Genomic DNA, 27,332 nt, shown 5'->3' with positions numbered 1-27,332 from the left:
AAGTGGAGAGCAAATGTTTAGTGGAGAGCAAATGTTTTGAGAATGATGAGGGCAATGAATGTACAAATGTGCTTTACACAATTGATGTATGTATGGATTATGATAAGAGTCGTATGAGCCCCTAATAAAATGATTAAAAAAATAATATGACATTAGAATTAAACAGGTAATCTAAGACTAGTCATGTTGGGATTCTCCCTCTAATTAAAAAAAATGTCTAAGACTCGCTTCCAGTTTTGATATTTTACATAGATGTTGAGAATCTCAAATAAGAAATTTGATGAATGTAAGCGTAATGTGTACCTAGGTTTGAGAGTTTGATAATTTTTCATAGGAATAACATACAATCTGTGAATTTTAAGATTCATACCTATATGAATTTAATTCTTTATTTGTCAATATTTAGGAAATGTTTTCCAATAACTTAATTTTTCCTCAGACTGCTTATACTATCTCCCTTGTTTTCAAATTGTAAACAAATAAGATAATTCTCACATCTAGACCCATGTTAACTTAAAGATAATATTTGAGAAATATTTGAGAAAATTTGAAAGGATTCTTCAACATGTTATTGCTTTTCATCAAACAATATTCCAATAAAATAAAGCAACTAATATAAAAATTCATAGTGGGATTGCTCCCTAAAAGTTTTTCTTTTATTGGATGTAATAAAATATGGCTTTAAACTATATGCTTCAAGTTGTGATATTCTGTCAAATCCTTTTTATATATTTGACATTGACATCATATTATTTTGGGGTTAGATATTTCTTTTCCTAATTGTATTGAATTATTTCTGGCAATCTTCTTTGCATTTGTTGTTCTTAAATTATTCAATTATGTTCTTAAAAGCAGGGAAACATTGTCCTGTTCCTTCTGGGAAGATCACGTGGGTGAAAAGACTTTGGTTAGACCTAGAATGTGCCAGGAACTCGGCCCGAACACTGAGTGAAAAGGAAATTCATTGCTGCAAAAAACAGGAATCCTGCCTTGGGTCAGAGTGTGTGTGTGTGTTTTAACAGTTTTATTGGCACTTCACCCATGTCACATAATTAAATAATTCAGTCATATCAAGAAGAGTTGTATTATCATCACCACAATCAATTTTAGAACACTTTCTTCTTCCTTGTTCTCATTGATATTTGTGGGGTTTTTTAATTTTTAAAAAACTAAAACTTTAAAATCATGGAAAAAAATATACACAACAAAACATTCTTCAATTCAACAACTTCTACATGTATAATTAAGAGTCATTGATTATGCTCTTTGTACTGTACAACCATTATCAATATCCTTTCCCAAATTATTTCAACACCATTAACATACACTCAATGCCCCTTAAGCAAAACTCTTCCTCCTTCAGTCATGGTAACCATTGGTCAAGTTTAAAAAAAAAAAGTTTTGATATAATGTTTGCACTTGCATAGTTAAATCACTTTTTAAAAGATTTGTATGTACATCATCACAGTCAGTTCTAATGCTCCCTAACCCCTTCCTGAATTCGCTGTTGGCTCCCCATTTCCTCTCACCTGTCCCACCCCTACTCTGAGCCCCATGACCCCATAAACCATTGCATCAGTTATTGTCTCTATGCAGCCACTCCTTCTGTGATTCACCAACTGGGAAACCCAACAAAAGCAATAAAAAATGAAAACAAAACTAAACAGAAATAATAATAATAATATAAAGATAAAATAAAAATATAGAGTAAGAATGAAAAGAACACCAACAATATTTAAAACTCCAGAGAAGAAATTTCTGTCGTGGAACAAGTGAGGAATGTTTGAGCCTAGAGCAAATTCTGGTTAGGTCAAGAGGGAGGTCAGCTGACCAACTCTCATGTTATACCACAGTTGGGCAACATGTTTACATGTGAGACTGTTTCGATAGTTGGAGAACATCTTGAGCCTGAAGTTGTTGTGCCCTTATGTTGCTCCCACATTTGAACTTTTGTAAGCTTCCTCCTTTGGTGTGTTAATAAGAGGGGCGGGCGGAGAATCTCTGGAGGTCTTGTCTCTCTCAGTACCTCTCCCATTCCCTCCGGACTCAGTCTTGTGCCTTGAGCAGTTATTCCTCAGGTCTCAGGTAGCTCCCAGCTCTCTGGAGTGCTGCCTTTAAAATGTTTGGGGACTCATGCCTATTATGAAAGTTTTATAACCTTCCACGATTAAGTTGTGAATCACACTATTGTTTTGAAATAAGGGAAGTGGAGCAAATCCTATCTACTAGGAGGCTTACTTAGGGTGTTACAAAACTTGTAACTAGGAACTTATTTTTCAATTGCTCCTCATGTAAGTAGACATGGACCAAGTATAGACTGGAAGGTAAGACGCTGACACTTGACAATGATAGAAATAGGTCCCTCAGTGGTAAAAAAGACCATTGAGATCAATATTGGAATCCACAGTGTATCAAATTATATCAAGCTTCCTAAGAAGAAACCCACTCTTAGAGGAATATTACTTTCATGTATGCTATAATGAGCTGCAACTATCTCTGTACTTTTTTCTTTTTGTCACTGAGTCACACTTTGATATTGGTATACAATTTTATCAATACTTGTATAACATATCTTCATACATTCTTATACCAACTTCGATGAAAATTTAAAAAGAAGATTTATGAAGCACACTTTGGTAAGATTGTTGTAATTCTGATATTTGCACAAAGAGTGAAGTGACAATTAGTCTTAACAGATTTGTAAATTATCTTTAGCCAGACAATTATTTAAATTATCCTCTTGAAGATAACTGAAATCTGAAATCTGAAAAAAAATCAGTAAAAGAAAAAGACAGTATAAGTAATGTTACCAAACTTTTCTATAGACCGAAATAGAAAGATTGGTTGGCACCTTTTCAAAATTTATTGCTGCACAATCTCTAGTGGTTAACAGATTTCTTTACTAAAGCTTCTGGAACAATGACGGAGTCCAAGGAAGAGGGATGACAAAAAAGATCCTTAGTACCAGTTACGCAATAATTAAAAACAGAGTGAATTTATAATTTTAATGTGCTATTTAGTCTTTTTTAACCAGGTAATTTAATTGCCTACACTAAACACACCCAAAAGAGCCTTGGTGGAATAGTGGTTACAAGTTGGTCTGCGATCCACATGGTCGGCAGTTCGAAACCACCAGCAGCTCCGCAAAAGAAAGACTGAGCTTTCTCCTCCTGTAAAGTTACAGCCTCATAAGCACACAGTGGGTTTGCTATCAGTCAGCATTAACTCAATGGCAGTGAGTTTGGTGATTTGGTTTGTACTATGTCATACAGGACTTTTACTTTATTTGTGAAGAGAACTAGGGTGACCCATTGAACAAACAACAAGTAAGTACATTAATTTAAAGAAATGTTACATCACCAGTCTGGACTTGAAAATAGCTGTTAACTGTTTCATTTTAGTTAATTTTAATTAATTTTATCAATTCATGTATCAGCTATTACTGACTACAAACCAGGTTCTGTTTTGGACACTGATGGCCAATGTAGCAGACAAAATTTTCTGGTCTCATGAAGTTTACCCTAGAGAGGAAACATAGGTTTGATTTTTGAAAAATAGGTGGACAATATATTGTACTATACAGCTTTGGATACTCTGTTCAGGGGTGATGGCAGGGTGGAGTCCAGATATTAACAAGTCCATCCTAAGAAACTTTATATGGGACCCCAAACAAACAATCATATCGATGCAAATGAGTGGGGTTGGAGTAGAGACCCAAAGTCCATCTGTAGACAATTGGACATCCCCTCAGATGTCCACAGAAGGGTCAAAAAGAAGGAAGGAGCCAACCAGGGTGCAGTATAGCACTGATGAAACTCAGCATTCCTGTAGCTCTTTACTGCTTCCTCCCTTCCACTATAATGACCCCAGTTCTACATTACAAATCTGGTTAGATTGGAGAATACACACTGGTACAGATAAGAGCTCTGGACACACGACACATGGAATCCAGGATAGATAAAACTCTTAGGAACAGTACCACAACCATGAAGGGAGGAGGAATGTGTGTGTGTGTGTAGGGGGGAGGGGGCGGCGGAGAAGGAGGAGAAACAGAGAATTGATTGCAATGATCGATATAGAAACCTCCCCCCTCCATCCCCACCAGGGAGACAAACAACAGAAACGTGGGTGAAGGGAGATAGCAGACAGTGTAATATAGGAAAATAAAAGTAATTTATAAATTATCAAGGGTTAATGCGGGTGGGAGGGTGAGGAAGGGAGGGGAATCAATAGGAACTGATACCAAGGACTCAAGTAGAAAGAAAATGTTTTGAAAATGATGATGACAACATATGTACAAATGTGTTTGATACAAATGATGTATGGATTGTTATAAGAGCTGTAAGAGTCCCCAATAAAATGATTTTTTTAAAAGAAAGAAACTGTAAATGGAAACCTCAAGATGAGTAGGGGTGAAAGGAAAGAGCATGGGGGCATCTCCAACAGCAGATGCAATGGCTAGAAAGGAAGGAGGGCAGAAAGAACAAACAGAGGGCTGTGGTCAGGCTGGAGAATCTAGTAGGGGCCAAACAGTGCAGATATTGCAACTAGTCTTTCCAGGACATAGCTCTTAGATCTAAGAGAGTCCTTCTCTGAACAGACTTAATTTGTAAATGTTCTCCTTGGGAGATTTTTTGAATAGTGGACACTACCTGATTTATCCCGAATGTGATAAAGAAGGAAAGATAGACAATCTCATGAAGGTGAGGACATTGCTATTTTACATAGGAGAGTGTGGTAAATCAATATAAAGAAAACCAAAATCCCCACAACTGGACCAATAGGTAACATCATCATAATCAGAAAAGTTTGAAGTGTTCAAGGATTTCATCTTGCTAGGCTCCACAGTCAATGCTCATGGAAGCAGCAGTCAAGAGATCAAACAACATATTGCATGGGCATGCTGCTGCACAACACCTCTTTAAAGTGTCAAAGGGCAAGGATATATTACTTAGGACTAAGGTCTGCCTGGCTCAAGTCAAGGTGTTCTCAATCGCCTCATATGCGTGTGACAGTTGGACACTAAATGAGGAAGACTGAAGAAGAATCAATGGAATTTGACTTATGGTGCTGGCAAAGAATATTGAAAGTACCTCAGCCAACCAGGAGATCCAACAAATCTGTCTTGGAAGAAGTACAGTAAGACTACTTCTGAGAAGTGAGAATGGCAAAGCTTTGGAATGTCAGACGAGAATGAGACCAATCCCTGAAAAAAGACATCATGCATGGGCAGTGAAAAGAGGCATCCCCTGATGACGGCTCAAATACAACAATTGTCAGCATGGCACTGGACTGGGCTGCTTTGTCTTCTTGCATAAACAGTCGCTCTGAGTCAGAACCAACCCAATGGCACCTAACAACAACAACAACAACAGTGTGGCAACAAGTGTCTAATAAGGGGGTAGTTAATAACTGAAGACTGGGCACAAGACATTGCACACCAATATAATTTAAGATTACAGTAATCATCCATTGAGTTTGTAATCCATCAGATCCTCTGTTACAGGTAGGTTTGTTGTGCCAACCAGGCCAATAGGAACAGCTGGGATTAATAAGGTCATGGTTTGATTGGAGGGTAAAGAGATAAATGGCTCAGCAAGGCCCACCCCTCTCTCTCTTGCTCTCTGGTGATCAGACCAGCATGCAGCTGCTTTCTCTAGTTCCCTGCCTCAACCTGTGAGCTACACTGCCCATGGGACAGCCAACCTGTGGATCCTGTTGCTAGAGCTTGAACTTCCTTTGGACCTGCTTCCCCACGCTGCTGATTATACAGCGCTTGAGCTGGAGGCTGGCGGATCCTGTTGTCCTGCAATGCTTGAGTTCGATATCCTATCCCAGCCTGCTTTGCTAAGCTCCTGAGCTCCTGACTGCTGGTGACGTGCTCTGCTGTTTGCTGCCTGTGGCCACACTGCCTGCACTACCCGAGGGAAGACTCAGCTGTCTGCTTCCTTGACCTTGGACCAGCAGCCCTTGTGAGTTGAAGGACTTGCAGTATATTAACTACTTCACAGAAGTGAGTTGAACTGAGCCCTCTGTACTGATGTGTGGATTAATTAGCTATTATATTCCTCTGTGCTATCTATCTATCTATCTATCTATCTATCTATCTATCTATCTATCTATCTATCTATTATCTATCTATCTATCTATCTATCTATCATCTATAATCTATCTATCATCATAAATGTCCTGGTTTTGTTTCTCTAGAGAACCCTGTCTAACACAGTATCTGTCCAACCCCTGCAAACCACCCTGCCGCGCCCCCAAAATGCTTTGCTCATTCCCATAAGTACTCAAGGTTTCCTAACCCTGATGGGAGTTTAGGTATCAGCCACAACATTTTAAGAGGATAGGTTGGGTAGGCATTCAGAACTAGACAGGGAAGGGAAATGAGCTAAGTTCCAAGCCTCTCGAATTTCCTTTCTCCCTTCTCCTCTGGTATATGGCTTCACTTGTACACATTGCCTTGTTTCCCGCTACAGTGCAACTGATGAGAAATTGCAAAGGTCATGCTTCTGAAAATAAAAAATTGATTTTAATGTCTTTTTAGCATTCTTAGGTTATCTAGAATTGTGTAACTTACTTTCACTGCAGAGAATAAATATAATTACAACTCCTACTTTGGAGTCACAAGCACACTCTATGGCGAGAAAAAAACAAACCCTCAGCTGTCAGTTAGTAATTTCATTTTTTAAAATTAAGACTTTATTTCTATCTTTAAGTTTTTTTGGGGGGGTGGGGTGGGGGAGTTGTTCGAGCCTTCTGCCTCTGGTCTCAATCCCTCTCACTCCACACCATAGTTGCCCTGTATTTATAACAGTGGCTTCTAGTAAGGCTGCCACTCTCTTTGCTGGAAAATGGTCCTTTACAAAATGCCTCCAGTGCTTAAGCAGCGGCATTCCAGAAATGAGGCAAATGGTGCTAGTGTAAACCAGTTAGGTCCCGAAAGTGCTGGCTCTTTACCCTTTGTCCGTCCTCTTACCACTAATGTGTCCAGTGGGCTGTGCTGTAAAACCTATGATTTGCTTCTGCTTTGCTGCTCTCTTCAGAATACTGGCTGGCATCGTGGGCATTGCATCTAAAATATCATGGTCTCCTAAAATATGTTACCTCCTTATTTCCACATGGCAAGCTGTCAAGGATATGACTGGCAGATTTTTAGTTAGCTTCGAGCTCACTCTGATTAGGTTAGTGTTACTTCCTGAGAAGTATTATAATTTCATGTCCATTGTACAAATGTCAGAGACATATAGTGAACAAATCAGACCAGGTCTTTGCTGGAACTTAGAGTTCTAATACGAATAAGCACAAAGTTAGTTAAACTTACAGCTTCACCTTCAAAGCCTCTTTCACCTCTGGCTCCCTAAAAGAAGAAGAAGAAGGAAGTTACTTCAGTGTGGTTGAGGTCGTACACAGAAACATGAGAATTTGTCTTCTGTGACTATGAAGAAAAGACCTAGGTCTTTTGTAACTTTTTTGTGTGTTGTGGTTGTTAATTAATTTAAATTCTAGTTTTTTCTCCCTAAGTAAAGCAAAGCAAAACAAATCAAAACACCAATATCATCACAATTCATTATGCCATTGTTTTGCTATTGCTAGTCCCATATTAAAATGGCCTGGCATAAAAAGCTACTTTTTCCTTCCATTATCTCAAGCAGCAGATTTGACAATTATGTACAAAATAGTTTAGAGAGGAAATGAATAGGCTAAATTCTTGTACTATTTCATTCAGTCTTTGAAAACCCTGTTTCTTTTTAAAAAAATCATTTTATTAGGGGCTCATACAACTCTTATCACAATCCATACATACATCAATTGTGTAAAGCACATTTGTACATTTATTGCCCTCATCATTCTCAAAACATTTCCTTTCCACTTAAGCCCCTGGCATTAGGTCCTCATTTTTCCCCTCCCTCCCCGCTGCCCCCTCTCTCATGAGCCCTTGATAATTTATAAATTATTATTTTGTAATATCTTGCCCTGTCCGATGTCTCCCTTCACCCACTTTTCTGTTGTCTGTCCCCCCGGGAGGAGGTCACACATAGTTCCTTATAATCGAAAACCCTGTTTCTAAGGTGGTTTCTTCTCTCTCACCTTTTCTTACTCCTTTTTAGTTTCAGCATCATCTCACAAATTTTCATATATTGTAAATACATTTCATCCAGCTCAAAATAATTTCTAACTTCCTTTCAGACTTTCTCTTTGCTACATAGACTACTTAGAACTGTGCAGTTTAATTTCAAGTGCCTGGGAATTTTCCTACAATTGTTTTGTTATTGATTTCAAGTTTAATTCCATTACAGCTAGATCATACTTTGAATGACTTTGGTTTTAAAAATCGGTTAAAATTTATATTATGACCCCAAGTATGTTCCAGATTAGCAAATATTCCATGACTACTTGAAAGCAATGTGTATTCTCTTCTTGGGTAGCTCAACTACTTTTGAAACTCCTATTAATATTTTTGGTGTTGATGCTCATGGAAATTATACATGTATTTACTATGAAACTCCTTCAGGAATCTGTTTATGCATTCACAATATGACTATTCTCCCGTGTCAATTCACATGCTCTGAATATTGCTAACACTTAATGTTTAAAGACTAGCATATTTTTATTTAATTACTTTTGGGATAATTTGTGTCATTATAAATAAACTTGTGATACGCTTTCTTGTCCTTTTAAAAACTGGTGATAAAAATTTTCCTCCAGAAAGTTTGTAAGAATTTGTGCTGACATCTCAAATATATGAGTGTGTATATTTCAATACTTACCACATATTATTATTCTTTGTCAATCTTCCAAGCTAAAAATACTAACCATGTTGAAGAGTGATAGTGCGTGGCATGAATCAATACAAAGTTTTGCAAAGTTTTCTTAGCATTTTGGTGTTTGCATTTCTATGGGATGAACTCCTCAAAGTGGATATGCTTGGTTGAAGGGTTATTGTTGTGGTGGTCCGTTGCATGAATTCTGGCTCATAGCAACCGTATAAGACACTGCGTCACGGGGGTTGCTAGGTTGGAAGCTTTATGAGAGTTGATACCTGGGTCTTTTCTCCATCAGCTTGGCTGGTGGGTACAAGTCATTGATCTTTCAGTCAGCAGCCCAGTGCTTAACCATTGTGCTATCAGGTTCATGATTAAACGGGATGTGTACTTACATTTTTAACAATATAGTTCCAAAAAGGCTATATTTGCACTTCCACCGGTAATAAATGAAAGTTTTTCCTACATGTTCTTAAGAGAGTTTACATATATATTTTATTAACTCTATAACTGGTTTAATTTGCATTGCTATAATGGTGCGCATCTTCTTAAATAATAGACCTAATGTATTGATTTTTCAAATCATTTAGATACTTTTGTATTTTTTTGTAAATAACCTATACAGACCTTTTACTCATTTTTGATATGAGTTTTAATTTTTCATATGAATTTCTAAGAGCTCTTTGTATATTACAGATTTTTGTTTCTTTACAAAAGATCTCTTCAACTCTTAAACAACATATTGGTTTCCTAGATTATTTTCTTAAGTTTTTTATTCTTTTGACAATTTTTATGTTAAAGTCTTTAGAAATTAAGAGGGGCATATTTTTGTGGTGAAGGTGAAGTAGGACTCTAATTTCTCACAGCAGTAGTATGACTCAAATTAACTCAATTTCCCTTTTCTGACAACTGGTTTAGAGATGGCCAGGCTGAAGAAACATTGAGGCATCTGAACGAGGGTGCTGTCGAAGAATACTGCAAGTACCATAGGCTGCCAAAAGAGCCAACAGATCTCTTTCAGAGAAAGAACAGCCAGAGTGCTCGTGAGAGACAAGGATGGTGGGACTTCGGCTCATGTAATTTGGACATCTTGTAGGAGAGACCAGTCCCTGGAGAAGGACATCATCCTTGGTAAAGTGGAGGGGCAGCGAAAAAGAGGAAGGTTCTCAACAGAGTGGATTGACACAGTGGCTGCAACAATGGACTCACACAATTGTGAGGATGGCACAGGCCGGGGTGGTGGTTGGTTCTGTTAGACACAGGGTCACTCCGAGAAGGAACTGACTTGATGGTATCTTACAGCAATGCAGTTCCATGCTTGTCAGCCAGATACAAATGCAATGAGAGACTTGTAGGAAAACAAAAGTTTTTTCTCAAGATACAGCCATAGATAGTGTTTTAGTTTTAGATAATGTTTTGTCTAGAAGTGACCCAACCCCCAAACTACAGTCATTGTGTACAAAACCATGTGCATGATTGTGTACATCATGTTCATAAGCACCTGATTACCTGTGCAGCTTTTAGATTATAGCAAGGTGACTGCAATTCAGGACGGCAGAGTGAAAATACGGAAGAAACCAGGATTAGGCTAACATGTCGACTCACAGAATCAACCAAGTCTGAAACTCTTCCGTTGTCTGTGCATGCTCCCACAATTTTTTTTGTCAAAGCTAGTTTGAGTCTGGGTTTTAATACATGCAGACCAAGTCATTCTAATGGACATTCTAATGAATGTTTTTGTTATTCATAAGTTGCTACATACTCTGAATTCTATTTCTGGGCTGTCCTCTGTTCCATTTGTTTATTTCTTTGCCCACAGTCTAGTTTATTGCTTATTTAGGATGCATTTGTAGGGTGCTTTCTTACTTGGAAAAACAAACTCTCTTAGTTGCCACCACTATTTCCTGTGGGATATTCTCAACTACTCTTTCTCTTACAATGAACTTTTCTTAGAAGTTTCTTTTTAGAATGTTACCAGAGAGAAAATTGATGTGCATGCTAAATATTATACGGCCTTTACATACTTGTAAACAGAACAGCACGGTATTTTACTTGAGACATTTATTTATCACAACTTCCTTGACTAGTTAATATTTCACATTTTTCAGAGTGGAGAACAACCATTCAGTAATCAGAACAGTATGTGTTCCTTAGCTTGCTGAAAAACCACCCACTGAAATATGAGAAATCTCCCACTTACACTCTCCCATTTAGAGCATATAAATCTGAGTGGCAAATGCTAAAAACCTAGTGAAATGCTGAGCTACACTTTTTTTTTGCCTTAAAAATATAGGAACTTTCATGTTGAATTGTTTTCTCAATTTGTCAAAGAGAATGGTTGTCCTTTATATTTGATGCATTCCATTAAAAAGTTTTAGACACTTTTTGTTTACACACAACACTTTCAAAAAATCCAAACTACTTATTTCTTGTAAGGAATGAATCTTTCCTTACCAAGTCTAAATTTGGTGCCTCTTATTGTGTTCTTCTCTTGTATGCTCTCCAATGGACTCATTGCACCCCCAATCCTTGTCTTATTTCCCTGCATTACTTCTTAGCCAAATTTCTACAAGAACTGGCATACATTGCCTCTGTTTTCTTTCTAGACATTGCTAGAATAGAATGGTTTTGCGATAAATATCAGTTATGTAATTCATTAGGTATATCACCGTGAATGATGAGGTGAAATCTTATGAAACTCCTCTCATTCCTCACCCGTTAAATGGGAATATCTTTTCCAAAGTTAGCTGTGAGAATCTGAGAAGCTATTGTTAAGTATTTTAATCTTCTTTTTTCTTCACTGCAATCAGTACTTTCATTTTCTGCTGTAACTTACTCTCAAAGATGACTACTCTTTCCTCAAGAACTCATCTATCCAGCTTTGTTCTTGCAGGATGTTCTGGTACCCCATGGATTATTTCTTCTTTTAATTTATACCAAGTACTTCTGAAGGATCTAATTTGTCTGTCTATTCATTGTTCGCTGGTCTTCAGAAAGCGGATCCATTTTTCCTGGCTTTAATGATCACCTGTATGTTTATGATGCTCAAAACCACCCAGTACTATTTATCATCTATATGTGTATTATGTTCAAACCATCTGCACAGTTTTTTTTTTTCCTTCTCAAATTCAGTTTTAAGTACCTCCTTCACTGGAAAATTTTACTTTCTTCACTATCAAATTGATCTCTAAGTTTGAAGGAATCACCATTCAAGAGAAAACATACAGCTATTTTTGCCCTTTGCTTCTCAAATACCCAGACTGGTCCTTTGTGGATTGCTCTAGAAGCAGGATTAAAAACAACAGAGAGAGCATGAGAAAGAAAAAAAAGATGCGTAGTGTGACTAACTTACAGTTCTACCTGTTGGGCCTATGATACCTTCTCTGCCCAGTGGACCACTGTTTCCCTGTTGGGGTAAAACAAAAAAGCCAGTCTCAGTTCATTATAATTCTGAAAAAAAAATCCAGAAAATATCTTGTGCTAAAGTAAAATAGTCCACATCTATGTGATTATAGTTTTTATTATAAAATTGTATAGCATTATCGGAAACAGCAATAATTTTCATCCACACAATGACACAATTCTGCATGTTATTATAGCTTATTATAGTTTCCTGTATCAGAGAGTTCCAGCTGTTTAATCCCTAATAGGCTGATAAACTGACATTTTCATTTTTATACAGTGATAACATCAATGATGTCTTTACATAAAAGTGAGTTACTTTACATATAAAGCACAATGTAGAAGGATGAATTGGTGACTACATTTCTTCAAAGATGTGGAATGAGCAGTTGTGTGACCTCATGCAGCATGGAATAGAAAGAGACTCTGGAGAGCACTCAGAGTATTATATGGGAGAACTAAACTTTAGTTTCTCCATCTATAATGTGGAAAGAAGAATGTCTACTTAGAAGGCTTGTTAAATATGAGATGCACTTTTTAACCTGGAAACTATTATTTGGTTAGGAAGATAACCAAGTAAGCTGGACTTCAGGTCAACTCTGCCCAAATTAGGTATGGCTCCTATCACTTCTCAATGACAATGAATATTATTAAGCCTCCATCCTTAGATAATGTAGATTATCTAGCTGGCTTCCCCCACCACCCCAACTGTTGCAGAGGCATAGAAAATACCACCAAATAATATAATTATAATGTTGTTTATTGGTAGCTTTCCTAAAGTAATTGACATAGTTTTAATATTAAGTTGACCTAGAATTACATGATACCGTAAAAATATCTCATATAATATCTTTTTACAAAGATAGTTTATAAATATGGTAGCTGAATTTCAAAGATCTATTTTGAAATAAAGGAATTTGATTTCTTTTAATCTAATAAAATGCATCTTCTAGACTGACTTATCACCAAACTATTGTCAAGGAAGCATCAAGCTAAACAATCAAACTATGTCCTCACTTTGTGAAATAACAATGCATTAAAAGAATGGAAAAGCATGCATGGTGTCATAATTATCTAATGTGAAACTAAAAACCAAATTCACTGCCATTGAGTTGATGCTGACTCATAGTGACCCTAAATGACAGGATAAAACTGCTCTTGTGGAACTGTGGGAAACTGCGGGTTTCTGAGACTGTAGCTCTTTCTAGGAGTAGAAAGCCCTTCTTTCTCCCTCAAAGCAGCTGGTGGTTTCAAACTGCTGACCTTGTGGTTAGCAGTCAAACACATAATCACTGTATCTCCAGGGCTTTAACAGAAACACCACAAGAGGATGGCTTTAACAAAGAGAAATTTATTCTCTCACAGTTTAGGAGATTAGAAATCTGAATTCAGGGTGCCAGCTCTACGGGAAAGGCTTTTTCCTCTCTGTTGATTCTAGTGAAAGTTCTTTCCCTCCTTTCAAAATCTGTGGTCCCAAAGTTTCCTGGAGATCTCCATGTGTCCTGGCATTAATCTTCACTGGTACCAGGAGGTTCTCAGCACAGGGTCCTTGGCTCCACTTCTGGACCTCCACTCCACTCCTGTCTCTTCTTTCTTGGCGGCCCTTCCTTCTCTGCTCACTTGTCTATCCTTAATCTCTTTGAAGATAAAAGGTGATGCAAGTCACCACTCAGGGAAGCACCCTTTACATTAGATCACGATGTGGCCTGAGTTAAGGTGTTACATCCTGTCCTAATACTCAAATAAAGGATTGCTGATCACAGTAGATCACATTGTGAGAAATGATTGCATCATTGCATGACTGCAGCCTTACATCATTACACAACTGTCAAATCACTGAGAAGCATGGTGCAGGTAAGTTGACATGTGTTTTGGGGGAACACAATTCAATCCATAACATTCCACCTTGTGGCTCTCCCACAACTCATGTCCTTACCCCATGCAAAGCATTTTCATTCCACCGTATCATCTCCAAAGTCTTAAATTAACTCCAAGTCCAAATTCTATTCTATTTAGTCCAAGTACTAAATTTATCCATGAATCTGTGAAATCTAGAATACAAGTTATTTGTTTCCAAAATATAATGGTACAATCAACAATGGCAGGCATTTCTATTACAAATGGGAGAAATTAAAGAGGAAGAGAGAATAATGGGCTCCAAGTAAATAAAAAACCCCACACTCACAGTAAATCAATTTACAATTAGTTCACAAGGATCGACAACAACCGGCTGCTCTCTGAGACTCTTCCTCTAGCAATGGCCTTACCCTCTGGATCTCGGGTGTTGGCTATGCTTTCTGCTTTGTGGAGAGAGGCTCTTCAGCATCATCTTCAGCTCTGCTTCCCAAAGTCCCTGGGGAGGCAGCCCTGCTCCCTTGGCTTTGGTGGGTCACATCCTCTTATTCCACTTGAGTCGTGTGCCCCTACCTCTGTAGTCCCAACAATCTGTTTTGTTTTTTTGTCCGTTGACCCTGGCAGTCCTACTTTCTCGGCGCTGGGCGGCAGATCCAGTCCCATCCACATTGTACTCTTGAATAGCAGCTTCACACTTGAGAACTGAGTTGGTGAAGATCTGATTGTTTTAAACCCAAGAAGCTGTGACCACATCCTTTGACACCTCAGAGGCCATTGGCTCACCCTTTAAGATACAGAAGACCATGGTTCCATGCTGTGATGTTTAGTAAAGTCTTTAAAAATGTTCTCAAGACAGCATTGCTTTTTCGGTCGAAAGACTGCATAGATTGTGGCCTTACCCTTTGAAACAAGGGCAACTCTGCTTCCTGTGCTACTAGTCTTGCTTCCTGGTTCCTTGACCTCTTATCTCTGGCCTCTAGGGCCAGCTTAGCCCAAGCCTTGCTCAGGTAAGTGTTATAAAGCTGTTCAGCTCTTCTTATAAAGGCCTGAAAATACTCCATTTTACCAATAAGCCTTGGATTGAAGGGGCTCGGTTTCTCCTTCTGTATGGCAGCAAGTCTAGCTCTGTCAACAATTGCCCAGAGTCTCCTTACTCCACTAGAAAGTCCTCTGTCTGAAAACACTTACATTTCTTGCTCCGTGGGAAAGCTCCAGGGCCATCCTGCACATGTCCTGGTGCTGTGGCTGTTGTTTCTCTGCTGCTGCTGCTTGCCGTTTCACTGTTTCTGGTGTTCGAGGTCGCCTCACTTTCTGAGAGCCCTCACTGGAATTGCCTCTGCTGTCCATGATACCACACAGTCTCTACCAGGCAATCTAGGCGCTTACTAGGAGGCCCTGGAATACTCTCCCAGCCTCTACCCATTACCCAATTCCAAATCGCTTCCATGTTTTAGATCTTGTTAGGGCAGCACCCCACTCCTGACACCAAATTCGGGCTTAGTTATCTAGTGCTGAGATAGCAGAAAAGTCACAAGTGGATGGTTTTAACAATCAGGAATTTATTCTTTCACAGGTTAAGAGGCTAGAAGTTCGAATTCAGGGTGCCAGCTTTAGAGAAAAGCTTTCTGTCTCTGTTAGCTACGGGAAAAAGTCCGTGTTTCCTTTCAAAACCTCTGGGCCCCAGGTTCTTTGGGGACATTTATGTGACTTGGCATCAATCTTTCCCTGGGTTTAAGAGGTTCTCAGCTCTTAGATATGCTCCAGTGAGCACCATGTTCAGCCAAGCTGATAGATATTTTTGGTGACACAATTAAATCCATGACACAAGGCATCTAGATGAAGCTACCCCCAAAGCAAATAATTTCTAAGTTTATCTATACGTGTAGAAAAGATTATTTTAATAGCTGGTACCAGTTATCTATGTAAATGAATCTTTGTAATTGAGAAGAATTAATCCAGATTTCCTAGTTTTAATTAATTAAATATTTACTGATAGATTAAATGTGCTAGGTATAGAAATAAGCAATAGGCCATTCAGTATTATGAATCTTACATTTTAATTTTACAGTCACTGAGCAACTGTCTAACATATCATTTTAATCATACAATGAAGTCAATTTGATGTGGTTTCAAATTCTGAATGCTTTACACTCTAGCCCAGCGGTTCTCAACCTGTGGGTCGTGACCCCTTTGGGGGTTAAACAACTCTTTCACAGAGGTCATCCGATTCATAACAGTAGCAAAATGACAGTTATGAAGTAGCAATGGAAATAATTCTATGGTTGGGGAGTCACCACAACATGAGGAATAGTATTAAAGGGTCGTGGCATAGGGAGGTTGAGAACCATTGCTCTAGCCATTTATGACCTTCAGCAAATTGCCTTTCAAAGACTTACATTCCTCACTAACAATCTCTCCCACACATCTTTATGAGGATGAGGTGAGACAAAGGATACGTATTGAACTCCAATATCTGGTGCACAATAGTCTCTTGACAAATATTAATTGATTGGAATTTTTTGCTCAATTAATATTTACTTAATAAAGAAATAACTGCACTTACAAATTAGTAATGTGTGAGTTAATTAGCAGAACTTTGCCATTTGTGAACTGATTAGACTTCTGGACAAGCAGAGTAACACAAGCCCAGACTATGATCCCCAAAGACCTCACACTCTATGATTCTCTGGTTAGGACAGGTGGTAGGCAGGAAGCCAACTTCTTTTTGGCAATATCATGAAAGGATTCAATTAACTGAGAATTAATAAAACAAAAATGAATGGATTAAATTTGTGGGGTAACTTATTATAAATAAGAACTTAAAGGCAATATTTTCTATACCACCCCCCCCCGCCCCCCAAATCACCACTGCCATCAAGTTGATTATGACTCACAGTGATTTTACAGGACAGGGTATAACTGCCCCATATGGTTTCTAAGGCTCTAAATCTTTATGGAAGCAAACTGCCACATCTTTCTCTCATGAAGCAGCTGGTGGGTCCACACTGCCAACCCTTTGGCTATCAGCCACACATTTAGTCATGGTGCTACCAGGGCTCCCTCTACTGCTGAGAAGCCTAGCCATCTATAAAATCACCTGTGGATAATCAAGAATCAAACTTTGCAGAAAAGCACCAACTTTTCACAGTTCTTCTGAAATCATAAAAATAACTAATACATTTATACCTGAAGAAATGTTGAGTTGGGTCTTTGAAAGCTTTCCCATGACAACATTGCTCTTTGTGTTATTGAAAGGGATTTACTGTAAAAGGGAAGGGGTGTAGGATTTCAAAAATTTCACTTTTCCTTTCATATTGTGTACAAGAAGCAGAATCAGATCTTCTGTTTCTGAAGATCTTATTCAACCATTTATTCTGCATCTGAACTGCTTCCCATCTTTCTGTACTTGATCTTCCCCCTCCCTCTCGCCACTTTATCCTAACAGCTGCTGTTAGTCATAAACATGCTGCTACTAAAACCAAACTACCGTTAGAAACTTTATGGTTTTTTATTTTTCTTCCGTTTTATAGATCATCTCATCAATTAGGAGGCTGTGCATAATAAAAGCAAAAACAAACCAGAAAATAAAATTAAAATAATACATAGACTTGTTTATTGTGTATTCTCCACAATTGGAAGCCCCAGGATATAAACCCATAATTGGAGTTCTCCAGATCTCGGTCCTTGTAACTCGTGGAGCAGCCCCTCATCACTCTCCTGAGACATTCACTTCCGGCTGGGAAAACGCAGATAACGGGGAGGAACTAGTTTTCAAATGCCGGCCGGCCTGCAGAACGGCGGCCAGAGGCAGGCCTCCCCCAGGTGGTACACTGGGGTGGTCTGTGATTGTGCAAACGCTTATAAAAAGATTTTATGTTTTAATTCCTGGGGTGAGCCAATACATACATTATAAACTTTTCGTAGTAATTTTGATGAGTCCTTTTTAAAAATGTGAAACGTAGGAATGCCTGGTATAGAAAGTGCCTAAGAAAGTTCTTTATTCTGATGTAGGTACAAAGTTTGAAAATCTCTCACTGTGACCTAGTGATAATTTCTATCTTAAAAGTCATTTTATAATATTAGTAACTTGGAGTAATTTTAAAGTTTTTACCCTGAGTCCTAAGTAAGCCACGAACCACATTTTACAGGTAGGCAGAATGACTTTATACTCACGCTTTTTCCAATAGGACCTTTAGGACCTGATATTCCAACAATTCCAGCAGCTCCATTAGGACCCTAGAAATACAATTTTTCAAAAGTCAAAAGTTTTAGCTTATATGGGCATTTTACAAGCGAAATGATCTCTCACCAACCTATGAAGAGTTTATTCTTAAAAAATGAAATGTAGGGAGGGATCTGCATGCCACAGTCTTTTAGGAGCACTCTGTTGGGGAAGGTTTGTGGCAGTGTGTGTAAGTGCTTGGTTGCTAACCAAGTGGAGCGCTGTTTGAACCTACCAGCTGTTCTGTGGGACAAAGATGTAGCAGTGTGCTTCTGTAAGTATCACAGCTCTGGACCTTCGATGCAGCATTTCTGCTCTCTCCTGGAGAGTTTTTATGACTCAGAATCAACTCCACAGTAGTGGGTTGGTTTGTTTTTTGCTTTGGTTTGTACCAAGGTATGAAATGCACCCCCTTCCCCTACCAAAAATAGATGAAGAAGGTAGTGGAAGGGATACAGAGGCACATAATAAAGTCAACAGAGTAAAAGGCTAATTGTAGAATCTAGGTAATGGGTGTGTACATGCTCACTAGAAATTCCCTCAACTTGGCTGAGTTTTTGCGAATTTTAATAGTAAAATATTTGAAATAATGCAATGAAAGAGAACAAAAGCAAACTATAGAATACATTTGTGAGCACAATGTCTAGTTAGTAACAGGTTTAAAATGAACATATTAATAAAAAAAACCCAACTCTTTGTACTGACATTTTTTGGGTTAAAAAGAGTTCAAGTCAAGAAATGAAGTACTGGTATTTTAACATCTCTTTTTTTCTACTAGATATCTAAAAGACGAGCAGAAATATGTAAACATACTTTAGGACCTGGGAATCCTTGGAACCCTCTTAAACCTTGAACACCATGTTCTCCCTGCAATGTGAAGAGACATGATAACCGTTATTGTGTAATGGTGGCCTGTTCTGTAAAATAAGTACTTGCAGAGTTATTAAGTTGGCACATACAGGTTGCCCTTTCAAGCCAGGCTCTCCATGTGGTCCTTGATCACCTTGTGCTCCTCTGTGACCTCTTTTACCCTGCATTCCAGGTTGTCCGGGTAGCCCTTGTTCACCCTTTGGGTAGAAAAAAAGAAAAAACGATCCCAATTTTAGAATCTATAAATATGAAAGCATTCAGATGCATCTCAAAGAGACTAATCCCTAGACAACATATACATATATATCTTTGCTCAAGTTGATTTTGACTCATGATGGCCATATTTTGGTTTCAGAGATTGTGAATTAAAAAAAAATTTTTTTATTGTGGGGGCTCGTACAATTCTTATCACAGTCCATACATCCATCCATTTTGTCAAGCACATATGTACATTTGTTGCCCTCATCATTCTCAAAACATTTGCCTTCTACTTTAGCCCTTAATATCAGTTGCTCATCTTCCCCCTCCTTCCCCACTTCCCCTCCCTCATGAACCCTTCATAATTCATAAATTATTATAGTTTTGTCATAAGTTACACTGTGAAATTTTATGGAAACAAACAGTCCCATCTTTCTCTCGAGCTGTGTTGGTGAGTTTGAACCATTGATCTTGTGGTTAGCAGGCCAATGTCTACCCCACGGTGCCACCAGGATTCCTTAGGGAGGTATACTATTAGGCACTGGGAAGATCAAATTCTGCCAACTCATCTTATCAACAATGCTTTTTACATATGTAGCATTTAATTATAATGTCCAAGAAGGGTAGCAGTGGGGACAACAATTTCCAGAGACTCTAATGAGACATCTGGAAGAAGGAAGGACCAGCGACCCAGTGGGAAAGGAGGATGGGGCTGCTGAGAGAATGGTAAGGGCCTGGGGAGGGGGGAGTGGCTGACCTATGTTTGAACTGATGTTTTATTTGAACTGATATTTGCTCTTTTTCCTTCCTACCCAAAGTGATTCAGTTGTGTGATTCATAAACAGAGAATGGCCCCTTAAAGTATAAATCCTGGTTTTTGCCAGGATCATCTTTTCAATTGCATCATTTCCATTTCTTTTCAGTTCCCAATGTTATTCCGATATATAGTATATTTTCTTCTTTATTTCTGAAAGGTAAATTTAATGATACACGTACTTATTATTATTTCAGTTTTCAAAGGTATCAGTCTTAAATTTAGTCTTATTTTTGAAATGGGAATTGGAACATTTTTCATGTCATTTCTAGCAATTAAAGTTAGGGATCAGATGGAGTTTGGAGGTAGGCTTGTAAAAAATGATCTTTTGTGGGCTTGGATAATAGTGTCTTTAGGATTAATAAGTTATACTTCATTGTATTCAGACAAAGCTATAACTTTGAAACTTGATGGATATTGATCTTTTTACTGAAAAACAGTAAGAGGCAGTGATTTTTCTCATATTTCTTTTTCCTAGTTTTGGCATTTGTTCATCTGCCTTGGGTTTGGTGGAAAGGAATATTTGTGGTGCAATTATTAAGAGAAGGTTCAAACTGGAAACAGTAAGTAGCTAGGTTGCCATTTTCAGTTTATCCCTATAAATCAGACTATCTGGAAATTCTCTGTAAGTAGAACTATAAAAATCAAGATAAGGGGTAATAATGATGAGGATGCCAAGACCTTAATCCTAAGGCTTTTAAGAATAAGACACCGGACAACCTAAAGTGTAGTTCAGGGTGTAGAATTATTTCATAAAAGTTTAGAATTAAAGAAATCAAAGCCAATACTTTTAAGAGAGGTTTTGTCTTCAAAGCCTAATGCCATAGGACAATATTACATGCATTGAATGCTAATGCAAGACTTAGTTGCTATCATTCTGACTCTAAGAAATAATCTATATTGTTATCAGAGACACTTCCTGGGTGATTAGGCTCAAACGTGGAAGAAAGGAGGTGCGACTGAGTAAGTGTACATGTGGAAGCACATACGCTTGCTCTGTTTTGGAGGAGCAGGCCCAGGACGGAGAGAGAAGAGCCACGATGAGTCATGACAGCGTTTTTAAAAGCATTTCCAGTCCTGGGTTAAGCCGTTCTTTTGGCAAGCTACATGCTCTGTGGCTATCACAGACGATGAATATGTCAAGGCCACATACTTTTCTTTTTTCCTAATGTGGTTTTACTATTAGCCAAATTTTATTGAAAGCTATTAATTTTATCCTGTGATCTAGCCATTAAACTCAGGTCAGTAAGGATGGCCAATGCTTCCCAGCCATCAGAAGAGAACATTAGAGTACCTTTGCACCTGGAACTCCTGGGCTTCCTGGAGGACCCGATGGACCCTTTGCTCCTCGAGGGCCTGGAGCACCAGCCAGTCCTGCACTTCCTGGGCTGCCTCTGACACCCTGCATGGCACAGTTAAGAAATGAAACCTGGTAGTTCCTAGATGATCTTTGGAAGGCTCATAGCACGGCAGAATTTGGTGTTCTGCAAAGTTGAACACACAGTTAACACACAGTCAAGGATTTGGAGTTTCCTGGGTTCTTTCCAAGATAAATAATGCAAATATTATTTGGGGGAATCAGAGAACCCCCACCACTCACTGCACTCTCTAATTATAATTAGCGCAGTGATCTTGGGTATTCAAGTTATGTAAAACATTAAGGCAGTGCTTAGTTTGCTAATATCTTCTGACTTATGTAACCTATTTGTGAAACATATTTGTTGGATTCTAACTTTCTGTGCTATGCTCTGGTGTACATGACTGTTATGAATTAGTATCTTCTTAAGAAAAATATTCTATTTCTCAACCACAAATAACTCCAGAACTTTTACTGTAAATAGCTTATGATCGACAATACATTTAAGCAAACGATATTTCCTTAAAGCCAAGTCTTAGAACAAAAGTTGGCCAATCAGGGCAAACTCCAGCAGGCTTGTAACCTACTTTTGGACAGCTCATGCGCTAACAAGAGATTTTACCTTCATAAGTCATTGAAAGAAAAAAAAGCCTCTGAAAGTTAAAATTAGAATGTCAGTATCTTTAAATAAAGTTATATTGAAACATAGCTGTTCTTATTCCCTTGTTTATTGTAGGTAAATGATCACCGCAGGATTGAACAGTTGTGACAGCTGATGTGGCACTCCTCATTTGACAGTGTTCTTGCTTCACTCTATACTAGTGAGCGAGCACTAAGCTAGCCAGGGATTCCATGAACACAAGTAAATTTAAGTCTTAGAATAGTTTATGTATTTGTTTGATAACCAGTACATACCCATCGTGCCAATGCAAGAAAAGTGAATCGCATGTTTTTAAGGCATGGTGGATGTGCATTATTTTGTTAACAAATTTGATAGCAAAGTTTTGTGTTTACTCTTCAATGATATTATAGCTATGCTAAAAGAATACAATGTGGATCGGCATTATCAGACCCACCACTCATCACAATATCCTCAATTCCTATCAGTATCAACCCCACTCATCTGCCCTTTTGTCATAATGTGGTGGCTTGTATATTCCTGTGATGCTGGAAACTATTTCAAATACCAGCAGGGTCACCATGGTGACCAGGCTTCAGTGGAGCTTTCTGAATATGAACAGACTACAAAGAAAGAAAAGACTGTCCATTCTGAGGCATCACTGAAAAGCTTATACATAGCAGTGGAATATCATCTGATGTAACACCAAAAGATGAACTTCTCAGGTTGGAAGACACTCAAAATATGACTCAAAGTAGAGTCAATTTTAATGATGTGATGGAGAAAAGCTTTGGGGAATCTTCTTATGTTCATGAGGTACACATCGATACAGCTGCAAACATTCCTTAGTAAGAGGGATGTGGAATGTTCAAAGCATGAAGCTAGGAATATAGGAAGTCATCACAAATGAAAAGAATTCACAAAGATTGATAACCTTAGCATTAATGAGCTGAAATTGACTGACATTGGACATTAGAGTTGGACAATTACATAGTTTACTTTACTGGAAATGACACATTAAAAATAAAATACTGTCATATTCATTATCGAAAAGAACATTTTCAAAATCTGTCTTGAAGAGGAATGTTGTCTGTTATGTAGGGTTATACATATAAATCTAAATGGAAGACAAGTAGATATAATGATTATTCAAGTTTACACACCAGCCACTAGAGGTAATGATGTAGAAATGGAAGAAATCTACTATTTCCTTTAGTTATTAATTGCTCACACCTGATGACGGAGATGCAGTGATAATTACAGGTGATGGAACTGTGAACGCTGGAAACAGAGAGGAAGGATCTGTAACTGGAGAAGATGGCCGTGGTGATGGACATGAAGCCAGAGATTATGGGAGTACATGTTCAAGACTAACAGCTTCTTATTGCAAATACCATTTTTCCTCTGACCATATAAATAGGGACAATATGCGTGGACCTCACAGCTGAAATACACAGGAATCAAATTGACTTCATTTATGGGAAGCTCAACATTATCAACCAATAAAAAAGGCCGGGCTTGACTGTAGAACAGACTGTCTGCAATTTTGGGTTGAAGATGAAGACTATTAACGTATCCACATGAGCCACAATATGATTTAGAGTATAACCCTTTTGACTTTAGGAACCATCTTAACAACAGATTTGACACATTGAACACTAATGACTGAAGATCAGACAAGTGTTTAGATAACATCAATTACAGCATATTTGGAGAAAGCAAGAGATGAGAAAGAAAGATGAGAAAGAAAGAATAAATCAAAGTAGATGTCAGAAGAGACACTGAGACTTGCTGTTGAATTTAGAATTGCTAAAGCAAATGGAAAAAAACGATGAAGTAAAAGAGCTGAAGTGAAGATTTCAAAAGGCAGCTTGAGAAGACAAAGTGAAGCACAATCTATTATACATATATGCATTCCGGTGTTGTTGAAAAAAATGTGCAAACACAAAGAATTAGAAAACCAAAGGGCGGGGTGGGGGGAACATGTGCAGCACATTTCAATTTGAAAGAAGTGAAGAAAAACTTCATGTCTTGAGTTGTAAGATTGAAAAATTCAGTGGGGTTAAATACGGAGAAAGCCTGAAAAAAAGATAGAAGAAATACACAGTCATCGTGACCAAAAATAATTTATCAATGTTCCACCCGTTCAAATGGTAGCATATGATCATGAAGCAATGGTACTGAAGGAAGAAGTACAAGCTGTGATAAAGGGATTAGTGAAATATAAGTTTCCAGAAATTGAAAGAATACCAGATGAAATGTTTTTAAAAGCTGATCCAGTGCAGGAAGCAATCGCTCGTCTTTGCTAAGAAATTTGGAAGACAGCTATCCGCGAAGTGAGAGGGAAGGCACTGTGTTCATGTCCAATCCAAAGGAAGATGGTGAGCTAATGTGGGCATTATTGAACCATATTACTAATACCATATGTAAGTAAAATTTTGCTGAAGATAATAAAAAAATGGTTGCAGCAGAACATTGACAGGGAACTTCTGGAAACCCAAGTCATATTTGGTAGAGGATGGGGTACAAAGGGTATCATTGTACCACAATGGATGGATCTTGGCTGAAAGCAGTGGTCTGACCTCAGCCATTGCTCTGCAGGAATTATGTCTGCTTCTGTAAAAGATTGAAATTTCAGAGACCCCAAAAGGCTGTTCTACACGGTCTTTTTGGTTCAGTATTGGTTGGAATTGACTTAATGGCAGTGAATCTGGCTTTCTCTTTTTGATTTTGTGTTTTATTAATTTTGAGCAGGTATTTGATTTTGTAGATCATAGTAAACTGTGGATAACATTGAAGAGAATGGGAATTGCAGAACACTTAATTGTGCTCAACCTGAACGTCTACATAAACTAAGTCGTTTGAAAAGAATAATGGGATGCTGCATGGTTTAAAATCGGGAAAGGTGTGCACTAGGTTGTATCCTTTCACCGTATTGACTCCATCTGTATGCTGAGCTAATTATCTGAGAGGTTGATTATGTGAAGAATAACACAGCATCAGGTTTGGAAGAAGTGTTCTTCACCAACCTGGAATATCTAGATGACGTGACTTTCTTGGCTGAAGACGAAGCGGACTTGAAGCACTTGCTAATGAGGATCAAAGACTAGTGCCTTCAGTCTGAGTTATAACTCAGTGTAAAGAAAACCCAAATCCTCACAACTGGGCCAATCATAGCCAAAATCACGGTAAACAGAGGAAAGGATCTCATTTCGTCTGGAGTCACAATGCCTATGGAAGCAGGAGCCAAGAAATCAAATGATGTATTGCTTTGGACAAATCTGCTGCACAAACCTTCTTCAAAGTGTTAAAAAGGAAATATGTCACTGCCGTGTAGACTAAGGTGCTCCTAGACCCAAGTTATTTTCAGTCAACACACACACACACACACACACACACACACACACACACACACCATAAAAACAGGACAATGAATAAAGAAGACTGAGAAGGACTGATGCATTTGAAGTATGGTGTTGGCAGAGAGTACTGAAAGCACTGTGGGCGGCCAGAATAGGGAACAAAGCTGTCTCAGAAATAGGATAGCCATGATGCTCTTAGAAGCAAGGCTGTCAAGATTCTGTGTTAAGGACTTTGGGCATTTTGTCAGGAGAGAGCAGTCCCTGAAAAAGAACATGATGCTTCATAAAGCAGGCCAGTGAAAAAGAATGCCCTTAATGAGATGGACTGACACAGTGGCTCCAGCAAAGGGTAGACACAGCAATGGTGAGGATGGCACCGGGCTGGATAGTGTCCCTTCTGTTGTACACATGGTAGTTCAGTTGGAACCTATGTATGATACCTAACAAAAACAATGTGTCTGGGAAAGTAGTTTTCAAACAGGAAATAATGTAAAAGATGTACAATCTCATTAAAGGCCAGTATTAACAAATGAAGAGAACAGGTTTTGAAGATAGGACAACTAACTTTGAAATGTAACAAGCTAAATGTTATTTCCCACCAAAGAATTCCATTTATATTAGTAGATGTGAATTAAAAATTGTTCTCAATTATTATATATTATATAAGTTTATCAATAAAAGTGTGGAAATTTCTTTTCTGTCTTGTTACATAATTTCGCAATATTCTTGATCTTGCTTCTGCAAAGTCTAAAATACATGCTTTTACTAAAAGGACCCCAAATTCATTGCCATTTAATGGACCATGACTGTAGGACGGGGTAGAACTGCCCCAGTGGATTTCAGACGCTTGTAACTCCTTATGTGAGTCAAAAGCCTCATCTTTCTCCTGTGGAGCTGCTTGAGATTTCAAAATCACTGACTGTAGTTAGCAGCCTGCCCATTTACAGGAAAAGTTTGCTGAACCCTTTTCTGGGAAATAGTTTACACGTTTTGCATGGATTCCTGATATACTCAATTGGACTTTACAGAGTACACTGCTGTTGTTAGGTGCCATGGAGTCAGTTTCCACCCACAGTGACCCTGTGCACAACAGAATGAAACGCTACATGGTCCTGCACAGCCTCACAATTGTTCCTAGGCCTGAGCCCATTGTTGTAGCCACTGTATCAATCCATCTCCTTGCAGGCCTTTCTATTTTTCTCTGTCCTCGACTTTCCCAAGCACAATGTCCTTCGGCAGGGACTGGTCTCTCTTGATACTATGTCATTTTACTGGGAGCTCGTATAACTCTTATCACAATCCGTACATACATCTATCGGGGCAAACACATTTGTATGTTTATTGCCATCATCGTTCCCCAAACATTTTCTTTCTACTCGAGCCCTTGGTATCAGCTTCTCACTTTTCCTCCCCCTACCCTTCCTTCTTCATGAACCCTTGATAATTTATAAATTATTATTATTTTGTCATGTCTTACACTGTCTGATGTCTCCCTTCATGCACTTTTCTGTTGTTCATCCCCCAGGGAGGGGGTTATATGTAGATCATTGTGATCGGTTCTCCCTATCTCCTCCCACCTCCCCTTACCCTCCTGGTATGGCTACTGTCAATATTGGTCCTGAGGGGTTTATCTGTCCTTGATTCCCTGTTTCTCCAGTTCTTATCTGTACCAGTGTACATCCTATGGTCAAGCCAGATTTTTAAGGAAGAATTGGGATCATAATAGTGAGGGGGAGGAAACATTAAAGAACTAGAGGAAAAGTGCATGTTTTATTGTTGCTATACTGCACCCTGACTAGCTCGTCTCCTCCCTGTAAGGGGATGTCCAGTTGCCTACAGATGGGCTTTGGGTCTCCACTCTGCACT

At 38.4% G+C, this 27,332-nt stretch overlaps 1 protein-coding gene across 1 annotated transcript in view; it reads right to left on the bottom strand.

Moving 5' to 3' along the window:
- The window catches only part of COL24A1 (collagen type XXIV alpha 1 chain), a 411,206-nt gene that overhangs the window by 38,552 nt on the left and 345,322 nt on the right, over positions 1-27,332 (bottom strand). The window contains exons 46-51 of the mRNA XM_045292047.1: positions 21,423-21,530; positions 19,206-19,313; positions 19,060-19,113; positions 18,198-18,260; positions 12,121-12,174; positions 7,328-7,363 (exon numbers count right to left, since the gene is read on the bottom strand). Of these exons, the coding sequence (XP_045147982.1) occupies positions 7,328-7,363; positions 12,121-12,174; positions 18,198-18,260; positions 19,060-19,113; positions 19,206-19,313; positions 21,423-21,530 (423 nt within the window). The remainder of the gene's footprint in view (positions 1-7,327; positions 7,364-12,120; positions 12,175-18,197; positions 18,261-19,059; positions 19,114-19,205; positions 19,314-21,422; positions 21,531-27,332) is intronic.

Source organism: Echinops telfairi, unplaced genomic scaffold (genome assembly GCF_000313985.2).
Source record: "Echinops telfairi isolate 266 unplaced genomic scaffold, ASM31398v2 ScPeMD7_443;HRSCAF=831, whole genome shotgun sequence".
NCBI classification, from domain to species: Eukaryota; Metazoa; Chordata; class Mammalia; order Afrosoricida; family Tenrecidae; genus Echinops; species Echinops telfairi.
This window is presented reverse-complemented; position numbering and strand designations above follow the sequence as displayed.